This window comes from Scatophagus argus, chromosome 10 (genome assembly GCF_020382885.2).
Source record: "Scatophagus argus isolate fScaArg1 chromosome 10, fScaArg1.pri, whole genome shotgun sequence".
In the NCBI taxonomy this organism is placed as follows: domain Eukaryota; kingdom Metazoa; phylum Chordata; class Actinopteri; family Scatophagidae; genus Scatophagus; species Scatophagus argus.
In genome coordinates this window covers 18,544,690-18,557,682 of record NC_058502.1, presented here as the reverse complement: position 1 = coordinate 18,557,682, position 12,993 = coordinate 18,544,690, and the positions used below count along the sequence as shown (strand labels likewise).

The 12,993-nt window shown below is 41.8% G+C and overlaps 1 protein-coding gene across 9 annotated transcripts in view; it reads right to left on the bottom strand.

Annotated features, from left to right (window-relative positions):
• Positions 1-2,683: 2,683 nt before the first annotated feature.
• The window catches only part of cpeb3 (cytoplasmic polyadenylation element binding protein 3), a 35,966-nt gene continuing 25,656 nt past the window's right edge, over positions 2,684-12,993 (bottom strand). For all 9 annotated transcript variants that reach the window (XM_046401554.1, XM_046401555.1, XM_046401551.1 and 6 more), the window contains 4 exons: positions 8,099-8,217; positions 7,117-7,231; positions 6,457-6,638; positions 2,684-4,891 (listed from right to left, as the gene is read on the bottom strand). In XM_046401554.1, the coding sequence (XP_046257510.1) occupies positions 4,664-4,891; positions 6,457-6,638; positions 7,117-7,231; positions 8,099-8,217 (644 nt within the window). In that variant the 3' untranslated portion in view covers positions 2,684-4,663. The remainder of the gene's footprint in view (positions 4,892-6,456; positions 6,639-7,116; positions 7,232-8,098; positions 8,218-12,993) is intronic.

The following is a 12,993-nucleotide window of genomic DNA, read 5'->3' as shown; positions in this document are numbered from 1 at the left end:
AGACGGATAAGCACATTTTCCAAAATATCAAACCAGTCTTTTAAGGCAGAAGATCAGCAAGGGAAATGGAGGATTTAAAAAAAAAAAAAAAATAGTACAGAAACAAACCAAAAGTTGGGGAAGAAAAACACTTACATGCTCTTCCCAAACTCGGCACATCAAACAACGCATCTGTACATTTACATTCATACTTAAATACAATCACACTTGTGCACTCTGCAGGGACCAGAGCTACAAGGAGGAGGAGGAGGAGTGTGACAAAGCTGTTTCTTTAGGAGCTGCTGAACATTTCTTATGTGAGGAAATGTTGCTGTCCACAGCACAAAGTGAGGACGGTTATTGTTCAGTTAGTAGCAATAGTAGTAATCATATTGGAGTAGCAGAAGCAATGTAAATGGTCAGTGGTGTTGTCCATCTTCCACAATTACATCACAACATACTGAATGTATGCTCCATTCTGCCATTTTTATTTTATTGCCCATTCATTTGTGTACATTGCAAATCACTTAAACATCACCAACCACCAATCTGTTGTTTTGTGAGTAGTTTTTCTTTTTTTTTTCCTCTCTAGATCATTTTCACACTAATGTAAGCAACATCAGCGAGTTAACACATAAAGCTTAGCATTTCAAGAATCGAGACACTTTAGTAACAATATTACAAAGTTTTTTTCAGCTTCAAAAAATGAGAAAAGTGAACAAACAAAAAAATAAACTTTTAAAGAATTAGCATCATAAAATTAATTTATTCCAAGTAAAAATACAAAATAATATTAATGACATTGACCAGATATGAAAGTCTCCCCCAGAAATAACTATTAATGGTTGAGAAATAAGTCTGTAAAGAAAAATACGAAATAAAAATGAAAATATGTAAATATGTTTAAATTGTTTTCTTTTTTAGCAAAACTTTCTAAAAATAATGAAAATTTCTCAGTACAAAGGCTACATTACTACTGGAAGGTACTAGCAGGTAGAGTAGGTAAATACACAGTAGAAAATGATTTTAGTGAATCACAATGCTTGCAATGAAAATAATTCTGCAATAAAGATTTATGCCTCTTTTTCTTGTTTTCTTCTTTTCTACAAACAGTACAAACAGTATTGCACATTACAACAAAGAATCAAGGTTCTTAGCCTTAAAAAATGGGACTAATTCAAGTCTTGCGTGAATAGAAGGCCACCAGTCAATTGATGCACCTCGGGGGCTTTCGGTCAAGTTACAGGTGAAAACACGTGTGTCTGTTTTGTGTTAAAAATAACATTCTTGTCCCTCTACCTCCAGCTGTTCAGTGACTCTCACAAGTCTCCTTTTAGTTTTCTCCCAGCGACGTCACGCCAACAAATCAGGGTCACTTTGCTTTTTTTTCCATTTTTTTTTTACAAACAAAAGGGAGCACATACTTTTAGGAAACATAAAAAACTTCTCTTAAAAAAATAATGAACAGAAGATTCTCTTTCACAACTCTGGTCAGCATAGTAAATGATTGATTATAAATATACAAAAAACGTGGGAAATATGTTCAGTTTTCTCTCTGAGCACCTGTTTTGTTTTGTTTTTTCTTAAAGAGCTCTTCTCTGATGTTTCGACCAATTTCGACCAGTGGGACACTCACCCTAACTTCCACTCTAATAAAGTAGACTGTACTTTGACTAACTACATTATTATATTAGTTATAAAGCTCTAGCTCCTTCAGTTGTTGTCTTTTTCAAAAAAATAAATTCTTAAAATAAAAGCAAATAAGCATGATAAAAATAAAAAAATCAGCCATCTGTTAAATCATTTCTCTCGAAGAATTAAATTAATATATATTTTTTTCATCTGAATAAACTTACTTAGAAAATATCAGTTTCTCTCCTAATATATTTCAAAATTGAGGTATTGCAAAAGATCTTGTCAGTCAGAAAGCACGCTTTATCGTCTTTTTTTGTCTTTTAACAAAAAGAACTGCTGACCGTCGAAAACTGTTCAGATACAAAGAGTAGTGCATAACAAATATCTATCATAGAGAAGGAACAAACATAGAAAACCTGTCCGGGTGGGGAAAGAAATGTCACAAAAACACCCAGAATTCACTTTCATAGGGATACTTATTACTCATGGTTAGCCTCTTATTTTTTTTTTTCTCTCAGTAAAAAAGTATCTTCTGTTTAGTTTCAATTAGTTCTCCTTGGACAACAAAAACGTCTATACTAAAGCAAAAAACAGTTTGCGACTAAAACAAGGAAAAGGAGGGGGACTACGGGGTGCCAGCACAGGACAATCACAAATCACAGACAAAAAAACAAAAAAATAGAAAAAGGGGAAGGGGGGGGGGGGGGGGACAACACACATTAACTTGCAAAGATGTAGGATCCTGTTCAGATTGTCCACAAAACTGCTAAAACCAGTGTAACCTGCCCCCCACCAGAGCTGGCCTGTCTTCAGCAGCCAAGACTTTGCATCCATTAACTAACAAACACCACCTTCCCCCCGTCCCCACCCACCCAATCGTGTTTGCACTGCGCACTAGAACCTTTTGATAAAAACTAAAAGATATATATTATGTCCACCATTTTTAGCAGGTCCATTACTTCAAGCTTTGCAGGAAAAAAAAAATCAGGATAAATATGGTAACCCCGGCTTGCACATCTGTTTCCTCTGGCAAAGTTCCCTCCCCTCACCCACCCCCACCCACCCACCCCAGCCATGTAGTGAGAGCATGTGCAGAGCTCAGTTTATCAACCTCAAGTCTCCAGTAGCTTCAATGCTTGGTTTTATCCCCACACACACAGTTCTTCTTCCCAACTGCCCTCCTTCCTCCTCTAATCAACTGCACCACTGCAGGCCATGTGAGCGGCGTGGCCTCCACGGCGGGTGGCTGTACTCTCCGCGTGTTAGGCGGTCTGTTAAAAGTCGAACACGTGACCTCTTTGGTTGCATTCTGCGACGTAAACGTGCGCTTTTGTCAACGGGTGGAACAAATCATAAACAAAGACCTCAGTTGTCAGTTTAAGCTCACATTGTTGTGTCTTCTCTTCAGATCAGACTCTGTGTCTGTAGGCCTGTTTGTGTGCGCAAAAAAAGACAGCCGTCCGTGTGTGCGTATGTGTGTGTGTTTGTTCATGTGTGTCGAGAGGCTTCTGTGTATACTGGTGCAAGTGTGTGTACAAGAGAACATATATACGTGTGCATACACTAGTTATGAAGTTTCACAGGACTTCTATGTCGGACATTAACGACAGTTAAAGCGAATCACAGTTCTAGGCATACTCAGACCTTACTACATACGGTATAAAAAATTGCACAATTATATCAACAATCACTGCAAAAAAGTACTTCACCTATCATAGACAGTTTTAAATGGTAATCCTACATTTAATTTGACTTGTGATTATTAAGGTTATTTTTTTTCCTCTCCTGTCATCTGGATGTGTTCACTGCCTGTTTGTGCAGGAACCGACTGCTCCGCCCACCCTGTGGCGTGGCCCATCAGCCTGAGCAGCGACGCAGAGCCGCCATGATTCCTTTGACCAGTCTTCCCTGTTTCTGTCCAGTTTCGTGCGAGCCGAACATACGTCTGACTTGTGTTGTGCAAACATGGGCAGAATCGAATAGTAGACATGATACTGAAAAGTCTATTGCATGCAGCAACCTGATTGAAATAAACATGCAGTTAGGGGCGACCCACCCTGACCCCCACAAAGGTAGCCATCGTTTTCTAGGGGCGCCCCTTCCCCCTATGATAGCTCGTCATTCCTCTATATCTGTTATTATTTTACACCCTAGCCTGAATAAAGTACTTATGGTATCTGTTCATACCATGGATTTAGCAGCAAAGCTATTGCAGCATTACATTTACATAACACTAAAAAATAATGTTATTATAAAAATAAAGACCTACAAATTGAAAGCAAACTAATCCGATTGCGCATATGAGGTATTAATATTTTCAGAGTCAAAATTGAGAGCGAATATAGCCATGTTATTTTTACTTTGGGCGATACGGGCCCACACTACTGGATAGTTGTTAAATCTTGCTACATCTTATGCCACCTATTTAGCTTTTCTGTATGCATTAATTTCATTTGCCTTTGGTAATGATTTTTTTTTTTTTTACTAGGGGCAATATAACTACAGCTTCTCAAAATAAGTGCATGCTCCTTTTACATAAAATTTAAATTATCTATATATGTATAGATAGGTACAAAACAAAAATATATACTTTTTAAATATTTGTATGGTCCCACCTCTGTCTCAGTAAAGGGGGGTGGGGGGTGTCCAACAGGACGTACCACACCACCCAGTCAACAGAACGGGGAACTGAAAGTAGCCAGGCGTCTAACATACCATCCTGTGTGTGCATGTGTGTGTGTTTAGTGAGATTTTGTGCCAAAGTGCAAATTCTAAGCTGCTAAACTTTCGCATTTCATTTCCCCGCAATGCTTCATCAGAGGGGAACACTAGACAATGAGTTCAGAGCCATGTGGTATGAAGACAGTCCGTGTATTTGACGGTATCCTTTTTGCTTTTTTTCATGAGGTGTTTGTGGGGAGCAGGGTGGAGCAGGTGGAGGTGTGGGGAGGGAGGGGGGTTGCAGCACTGTCCCAGGGTAGGAGGGGTGCAGGAGGTTTTCAGGAGTCAGGTGTGGGTTCACCGGGGCAGGGCTGACTTGTGACCCCCCTCAGCTCCAGCGGAAGGACACGTGTCGAGGGCGATCGCCCCCCTCCTTCACCAGTGGCTTGTGAAATTCTCGGCCAGCTCGCGAGTGGATGCTTGCCCAGCAGTACTCGCAGTAGTACTGCAGGCAGGTGACGTTGGCACAGAAGAAGGGGGCGAACTTCCCCCCACAGCGTGCCCCCTGGCACTCGTCACACATCTGGTCATCCAAGACGTACGGCTTTACCTCCACCTAGGAAGACGCAGAGCAAGAGGTGACATTTAGTTTGTTCTCATCCACAGACACACATGAAAACATGTTCAGTTGAAGCATACTTAGTCATCTCATTAGACAAACATGGATTCTGCCCTGAATGGACACTGTCCTGTCCAGCAGGCAGCTCTCTCAGCTGCTGGCGCTGGGTGAAAGGCTGGACTTCAAAACTAGGAGTAGTTATGGTAGAATTGCAGTCTGGCTTGCAGCACTGTAGTCTCATATTCACTCCTACAACAATCTTTGTTTTCACCAAACAATGGGGTGAACTAGGGAGATTCCTTAAGACCAGCAGTCCCATTGGCATAAGAAAATTAAGTTTGAGAAAAGGTGGATTATTATACACATACAATGTTGATCCGGGTGTGTCAGCTCCATCAAAGCATTTCTCCACAAACTCCCATGCAAGGCAATCTCTGCTCAATTTTCTAAAATAAAACTGGGATTGACTCAGGCAGGTATCCTCCCATCCAGCACTGAAATGAGTTTGACCACGAAGGCAGGAGACAAGAAATGAGAGCTCAGTCACCATGGAGACGCCTCAGTGCACGAGTAGGCAGGGGTGGATGCTAACCTTGTTATAGTGTGGCCACAAAATGAAAGGTTATCAAATCCTTCAGCTGTAGGAGATCGTCCCCTTCAGTTAAAAACTCTGCAACAACTGTAGTGCAATATCCATGAGACAAACGAGGAGACAGCCAGGTAGAAATGGCAATACTGCCATTAACTCCCAGCATTAACTCAGCAGACATGCTGACCAGGAGGTAATAAGCTTCTATGTCCTATCATCAAGAGCCACTTAGAGTTAATGAAATTGTGGAAGCTGGGGGGCAAGAAAAGAGAAAATTTGGAAAGAAAAATGGCAAAAAGAGGCATGGTTGTTCGGGTAAACTCAAACTAAGCCTGTGCTCCACTTTCTGCAATAATTCAGGTTCTTTACCTTATTCTTTTTGTCAACTTAAATTTGATGTCAAGACCTATGCTATAATTAAAAAAAAAATGTTTACAGCTCAAAATGAAAAAATCCCTGTCTGCTTTCTCAAATGTTATTTGCTTTCACTTAATTTGAATATAATTTTATTCCATGCTGTTCCAGTCATAATAATGACACTCCAAACCCTCACATAAGACTGATGGTGATAGCCGAGGTGGGTTGGACTGCCCCGCCCTGTGGAGGCTTGGTTTCCTGGCTGACAACCAGTCTCTCTTGGTCACGATCTGTCCCGCTGCAATTGGCCGACGTGCCTAAAATAACCAGGCTGCAGCCCAAGTGGATATACATGTATAGGGAGCTACTATAATTAAACAAACCCTGAGTGTCTGCAACTTAAAACATCTGTCGGGACTGTGTAGTGACTGGCCTTCCGTTACTGTCGGCTGGGCCATGCAGTTGGCTGAAACCCCCGGCTATAATGAAAGCTCTGCTACATGGGAGAGGGCTCAGGCAGAGTTCATCTCTGCAGCTTGCCATTGGAATGACTGCAAAAACCTCAGCTGGGGTGGAGAGGAAGTATATAGTGAATGAAGTGCACGAACTTGCTCACCCTTTTGTCGATGTCATTGTGCTGCAGCTGAACGAAGCGAGCGCTGATGGCAGCAATGTAGCTCTGCTGATTGGAGAAGGCCACACGGCCGGCTCCCTTTGGATATTTGAGTTCTGGGTCAGTGTCTATGCCGGCATAGCAAACACCTCCATACAGCCGGTCCATGATCATAGCCAGCTCCACTGTAGAGAAGAAGTGAAGAAAAGAGGGAAAGAGATGATTAGTGCTACAGCCAGGCCTCTTGGGAACATTTATTCTATCCTGAAATTGAAAGGCTTCACTCTAAAAAACAAGTAAAAGATTTAATTTGGATTTTTGTGATTGACGTTTTTATTATCTGATGTAAAAATCTACCCTACTCCACTATTCATCAGAGCTGCAGTCTCAAACTGCTGGTATAATTAGTAGGGGTCACATTGCAGACAAGCCAGTGATGTTTATCCCAAGAACAGAAAGACTGAGCCTTCCATTACACCATGAATTCTTAACATGACGACCACTTGGCCTGCTTCCTGGAAACCCAAGTAGAGGATTGCTTTCTCAGAGGGAGAACTTTCATTATAGCCTCTAGGCAATATGCTCCATGCCAGCCAATGTTATGAAGCCAATTTACAGGCTTTAGTAGGATCACAAAAAAGATATCCCATTCATATTAGTTACCTGCACGCAGGGGCCGTGGTACCCCCCCTACAAAGATGGTCTTTCGGGGGTCCAGTGGCTGGGAGCCGTCCATGACAAAGTCACTGTCGCTCAGGTTCCAGGGACGGATCTGGACCTACGTGAGAATGAAGGAAAAATGTGGTCAATGTGTGGTATAATTTCTGTACACTGAAATGTCTCAACAACTGTTGGATGGAATGCTCTGAAAATTTGTACAGTTGGAACAGGAATGTCCAACTGTACAAATTTTCAGAGCAATCCATGATATTTGTGTGTGTCCCACCAACGGATTAAAATATACACTTCAGTTCAGCACAATCTTATCAGTATGGACATAATTAATTGGAACAAAATCTTTACACACATTCATGGTTCACAGATGACGTTATGACTTTGGTGACATTTTAATCTATCACAATCATAGTCAAATTTCAATTTGTCCTTTACTTTGAATTGGCACTGACCAGCAACACTAATGACATTCCATCAGCCTAAACTGTAATTTTTTGGTGCTATTTAATAAATGTTAGCTTGATAAAAATACTAGATACTGTCAGTACTCAATCCATGCTGGTTGTCCTGACTGTTCTACATATGTACATGGGTCAGTTTCTAACCCCTGACCAATGGGTAATTATAAACCTAAACAAACCAGCCACTCACATGTGTAGGATCTGGTTTCAGATATGAATTGAACTGGCATTACCACTGCAAACATGTTAGCATGCTGACTCATAGCATGGCGCTTAAGGACAGTCTCACAGAGCTGCAAGAATGGCTGTACATTCTTAGATAGTACTTGTTTTTATTGTATTATATCACCTGTATTTCTATTGTTAGTGTAACTGAATTCTTATTAATTGAAGCAAACATTTTGTTTTTTAAAAAAAGAACTGGCTTTTAGGACAGATGATTAGACAGGGGAATAAGGCAGACCTGTGAATCTGCCTAAATGTTATTTCACAAAATATCTGCTGCTTACTGGTTTGTCTTTGATGGTGGGGCTGGACACACACAGGTAAAGCTTGCCATCCTCCTCAATGCAGGCGTCGATCAAGGCCTGAACAGAAGTCTCTTCCTGGAACAGCAGGAAAGCATATCCTAGAAAGAAGAACAAACAGGGATTCTAAAAAAAGTAGACATTTTCTGTCAAATACTACATCGTGTTGCTTTAAACTCTGTCCTCTGGGCAACAATTTATATATGTTTCAATATATTCTACAGCATCTATGTGGTAGAAGTCACAATCCTATAACTAAGCCCCTGACTGTCCTCATAACTCTTCATAGTTTCAGACAACGTTGTCTCCAAACAGGCAAATGACCTTGTGGCCTGTTCTTACGTCCTCCTCTGCCTCTCCTGCCTCCATAAGAAGGTTCTACACTGGCTGCCTTGCTGCCTGCAGATTAAATAGTCAGGAGTGCTCCACTCCTAAAGGAAGCATGCAAAATTGATCATCTTAATCCACTGCAGATCTTCCCTGAGAATTGGTTCAGGTAGAGAGAATTTGGTGATGTCTGTGCAAAGCAGAAAGAGCAATTCAGATAGTCACTCTGTACTATTGAATTATTTAGCACTGAGAGCAGAGAACATATCCAAGGTTAGAGCCATTAAGGAATTTTGGGAGGGACAGAAAGCCACTCAATAGTGTGCACCCATCACACATTACTACAGGGGTCATCGAGCACTTGGGATCTGATTTACACTGAGAAAGGACAAAGAAACAAGAGCTGAGAGCCCAAAGCCACTTTTTGTGCAGCCAAATCATAAATACTCAATACATGGCATGAGTGAATTTATTTGCAATGCCATCACGAAGCAGCAGATGTTGGCACACACAGATATCTCTGAATGGGTTGTAAATTACTAGTGTATGGCTCTGGTTGTGTTAGCAGAAGCCAGGCACCACCTGTGGCACCCATGAGTCAGGGGAATATGAGCTGCTGTCTGAGAGCAGCAACTGGGATGGGTAGAAATGCACAAGTGCAAACACACACACACACACACACACACACACACAGTAGTTTCTACAGGAGTGCACTGTCTCTAGCTTCCAATCATCCCTCTGTAGTGTCCCTACAAAAGCCACGTGTCTCTCAGTATCACTCTCTCAAACCCACACACAAATGCATGAGTGAGAACGGCAGAGGAGAGGAATGTGCAACTGTCATGTTTCACTTTTAACATTCCTGAGAGGAGCTGCTGCAGATGAGATGAGGGGAAAGGAGAAATAAAGCCCGACTATGCACACCCAGTCAACTGTGGTATGCGGATAGGTCTGAGTGAAAGCGTGCATCAAGGCAGGAAGGGAGTGAGCATCTGCTGCTGTAGAGGGAAGGGAGGGCGGGACCTGATGGAAACAAGCGCAAGAGCGGAGGAAAAAAAGCAGTGAACATCAAAGGTGGAACAGAAAAAAATGCAGGTGCGTAAGCAGGCGTGCGCTTCCTCACGAGCACTGAGACGGCGACTGCTCTGACAGCAGCTTTTGTCTGCATGTGACGTGTTCCCTGTTGAATGACGTGAACTGTATCCTGTATAGAACAGTGATTGCAATTGTGACTTACAGACAACATGGTGTAAAAAGCTTCAGTGCTACAGTCTGATGATCGTGAGTGTAAGAAAACAACATATGATTATTTTTATAAAGTGTTAAATCTGTCTACATAGGAAACTGAAAATTAAAATGACAAGAAAAAATTTAGCTTAAAAAAACACTGCTGTAATTACCTTCTTTTTTTAGACTGCTAAGTACGGCTCCAAGGTAAATAAATATGCCAACAACAGAAAAGAAGTGTCATAATAACAGCAGCAATGACAGTAAGGAAAGAAAGTGCAGTAAAAATGAAGAAGAATGTCATCAAGAGGACTGCAGCCCCACCAGTAACACAGAGACCGTAATTATCCTAATTATATTCTGTGCCCCTTTTGGATCAATACCACATTTTGCTCCATGCTAACACATTAGTATACACACTGTGGTGGGTTTGTATGCATCTAGTGTTATGCAAAGTAACCACAGAGGCTCTTATTAATTAACAGTTTTTGGCAGTTGTTTTTATGAGCCCTGTAGAGTCAAGCAACAAGCTAATAACCTCAGTGGGGCTATAATGTTTTCTTGAATAACAAGTTGTACCATTGTAGCAAAGCTGAAATATTCACAAATGCAATCAGCTGCTTACCAGCTAGTTGCTGTCTTTTAACAAATGGTCAGCACAGAGCCAACTCTTCCCCAGAAACAACCGTGAAAACACAGTTAGGCTCGAGATTTTGTGCATCGTCATCTTTGTCCATGTGCCTTGTCATCACCCGGCATAAGATCCCCATTTCTTTGTCGCTGGGTTATATAAAGAGGCTTTGTCATTGGGAGAAATCATGTGGTTTAGCACTGACATACCCCTTCAGAGAAAAAACAACTGCAGTCTTCCTCAAAAAAAAACAGCATGAAAAGGCAGAGCTAGCCAGCAGCTCATACAGTCTGAAGTAGGGAACAATGTGTTCCATGACCCAGGGCAAGAGAGAGAGAGAGAGACAGCGAGAGAGAGAAAACGGAGGGGGAGTAGGAAGGGGAGAGGAGTGAGGCAAATAGAGAGAGGGGAAAAGTGAGAAAAGGTAGGGAGAAAAAGCGAGAAACAGATGAATGACCGTAATGCAAACAGGAGTTTGAAAATACATGGGAGGGTATGGAGAGCACGAGCAACACGGGACATGCAGAGACCCTGTTCGAAAGTTACAAAACTGACGCAATATTCCTGAGAAGCGAGACAGACAACCTTCTCTGCAAGCTACACTCAGTTTCACACTGAGAGCAACGTAAAAGGCCTCCTCTGACTTCTGTTGCATCCTATAATCCGGTCAGGGCAAATTACTAATTCATGCAAATATCCACACTACAATTCAGTTTTGGACAATATAAATGAAATACACAGACACTAGATTTGGTCACTTTGTGCATAGTTGAATGAATCTGTCACAGCTTTACGCTAAATTGCATCAATGTTTCAGCAGACATTAAAGCAGACTGATTCCATAGAGGTCCATGCTAATGCTCTGATTTTCAGCTGAGGTTCTGTCTTTTTCCATCAGCCTTGCGCAGTGCGGAGGCTTACACCACGGGAGCAGGGTGCAGATCTGCAGTGGCTTGTGTCTGAGATTTATAGGGCTTTGCTGCTGAGCTCCCAGCACTGTCCAGGGAGGAACGGAATATGTATGTCTGCATTTTAAAGCCTAAAGCGTGCTGTTTACAGACAAACGATAGGCAGAGTGTCTTGGGGGTTGCAAAGACAAACCACTGACCTCCTGCAGGACAGAGTCTTTCCTGTTATGGAGGCCAGCAGTTAGACTCATGGGGAGAGAAAAAGCTACCTCAGCAGCAACCTGATGATAATCTGCCAAATTTCCATAAAAACAAAGATGTTAACTTACCAACTGTAACAACTGAACCAGCAAAGTGCTACCTACAAACAGCTCTAGTGTTTACTAGGGTAAAGCAGAGTCAGGTATAGAATGAACAGTTTGACGTTTGGGAAATATGCTTATTTGCGTTGTTGCCAAGACTTAGATGAGAAATTTTCACTCTCATGTCTGTACGTTCAATTTGAACATAACACCAGAAGCCACTTAGCTTAGCTTAGCACTGACACTGACACTGGAAGCAAGGCAGATAACCAAAACACAGCTAGCAGCATTAACAGATGCTTAACACATTATAGCAAGCTAGCTGTTTCCAGTCTTTGTGCTAAGCTAATACTTGCTTGACAGTAGCTTCGTATTTAAACTCAGAGTAGTACTGATCTTCTTGTTTAATAGTTGGCAAGAAAGTGAATTAGCATCTTTTTTAGAATGTCAACTTATTCCTCTTGGCACTTTCCATAGCATGAAAATCGAATACAGCATGTCAGAGTTCATAGCAAAGCAACTCCCAGAAAATGCTAATATCTCAGTCACCTTTAATGCAGCTGAATTATGAACCCAGATTAATGCACTGCTGACTGAAAGTACTGCACTGGTGCCTGGCACAAGCTGATGCCATCTACATACCACAGTGGAAGTGATACAGCAGGGTCGGTCACTGTAGTACACAAACATCTTTCACTGTCATGTCAAAGTCCTAAATTGCTATCCTATAATGTCCATAACACCATCAACCGAAAGTTGTGTTCAGTTTGCTGAAATCCAACTCTTGATGACTAGATAAACCGAGTGATCAGTCACAACGTGCATCTCAATGGCTTTAATAATGACATTTAAATCCAGGCTTATCTTTTCACACTCAGCAACAAACAGATTTATTTCACATGAGCGAGGGCATAGGTATATTTGGTCCCAGTGACCAAGAAATAAATCAGCCACTCGCTCTCGGAGAAAAGTGGAGGCAACAAGAGAGCAAACCTCAAATTAAAGAAAGAAAGAAAGAAATCCTTCCTAGCTGCAAACATATGTGTTGTCCTGATCCAAAAGTCTTGTTGTAGCTCTCCATGAAACCATAAATGAAGCCAACCCTCCATGTATACTGTCTAATCCATGGGAGTAGAGAGAGAGAGAGAAGAAGAAGAAATCTGCAGAGCTGCAGCTTGCACGATGGGAGGAAGAGGGAGAAAGAGGAGAAGGCAGAGAAGAAGGAGGCCTGGCAGTATGGACGGAGGGAGACACAAACATCTGCTCTCCTAAAAACAAACACAGGCCCTGAAGCTTTGGAGCAATTGGAGACTAGTCAGTGATAGAGCAGAGGAGGGGTGAAATGAAGTGTCGCTAATCATCATAATTTGAAGAAGCCACTCACTCGACATAATCCGTCCATGAGGGCTAAAGCAGAAATCAAGTCCTGAGTAGTGCAGTACGATGTAATACTGCGACTGCTCCCACTGCAGCATTTCTGTC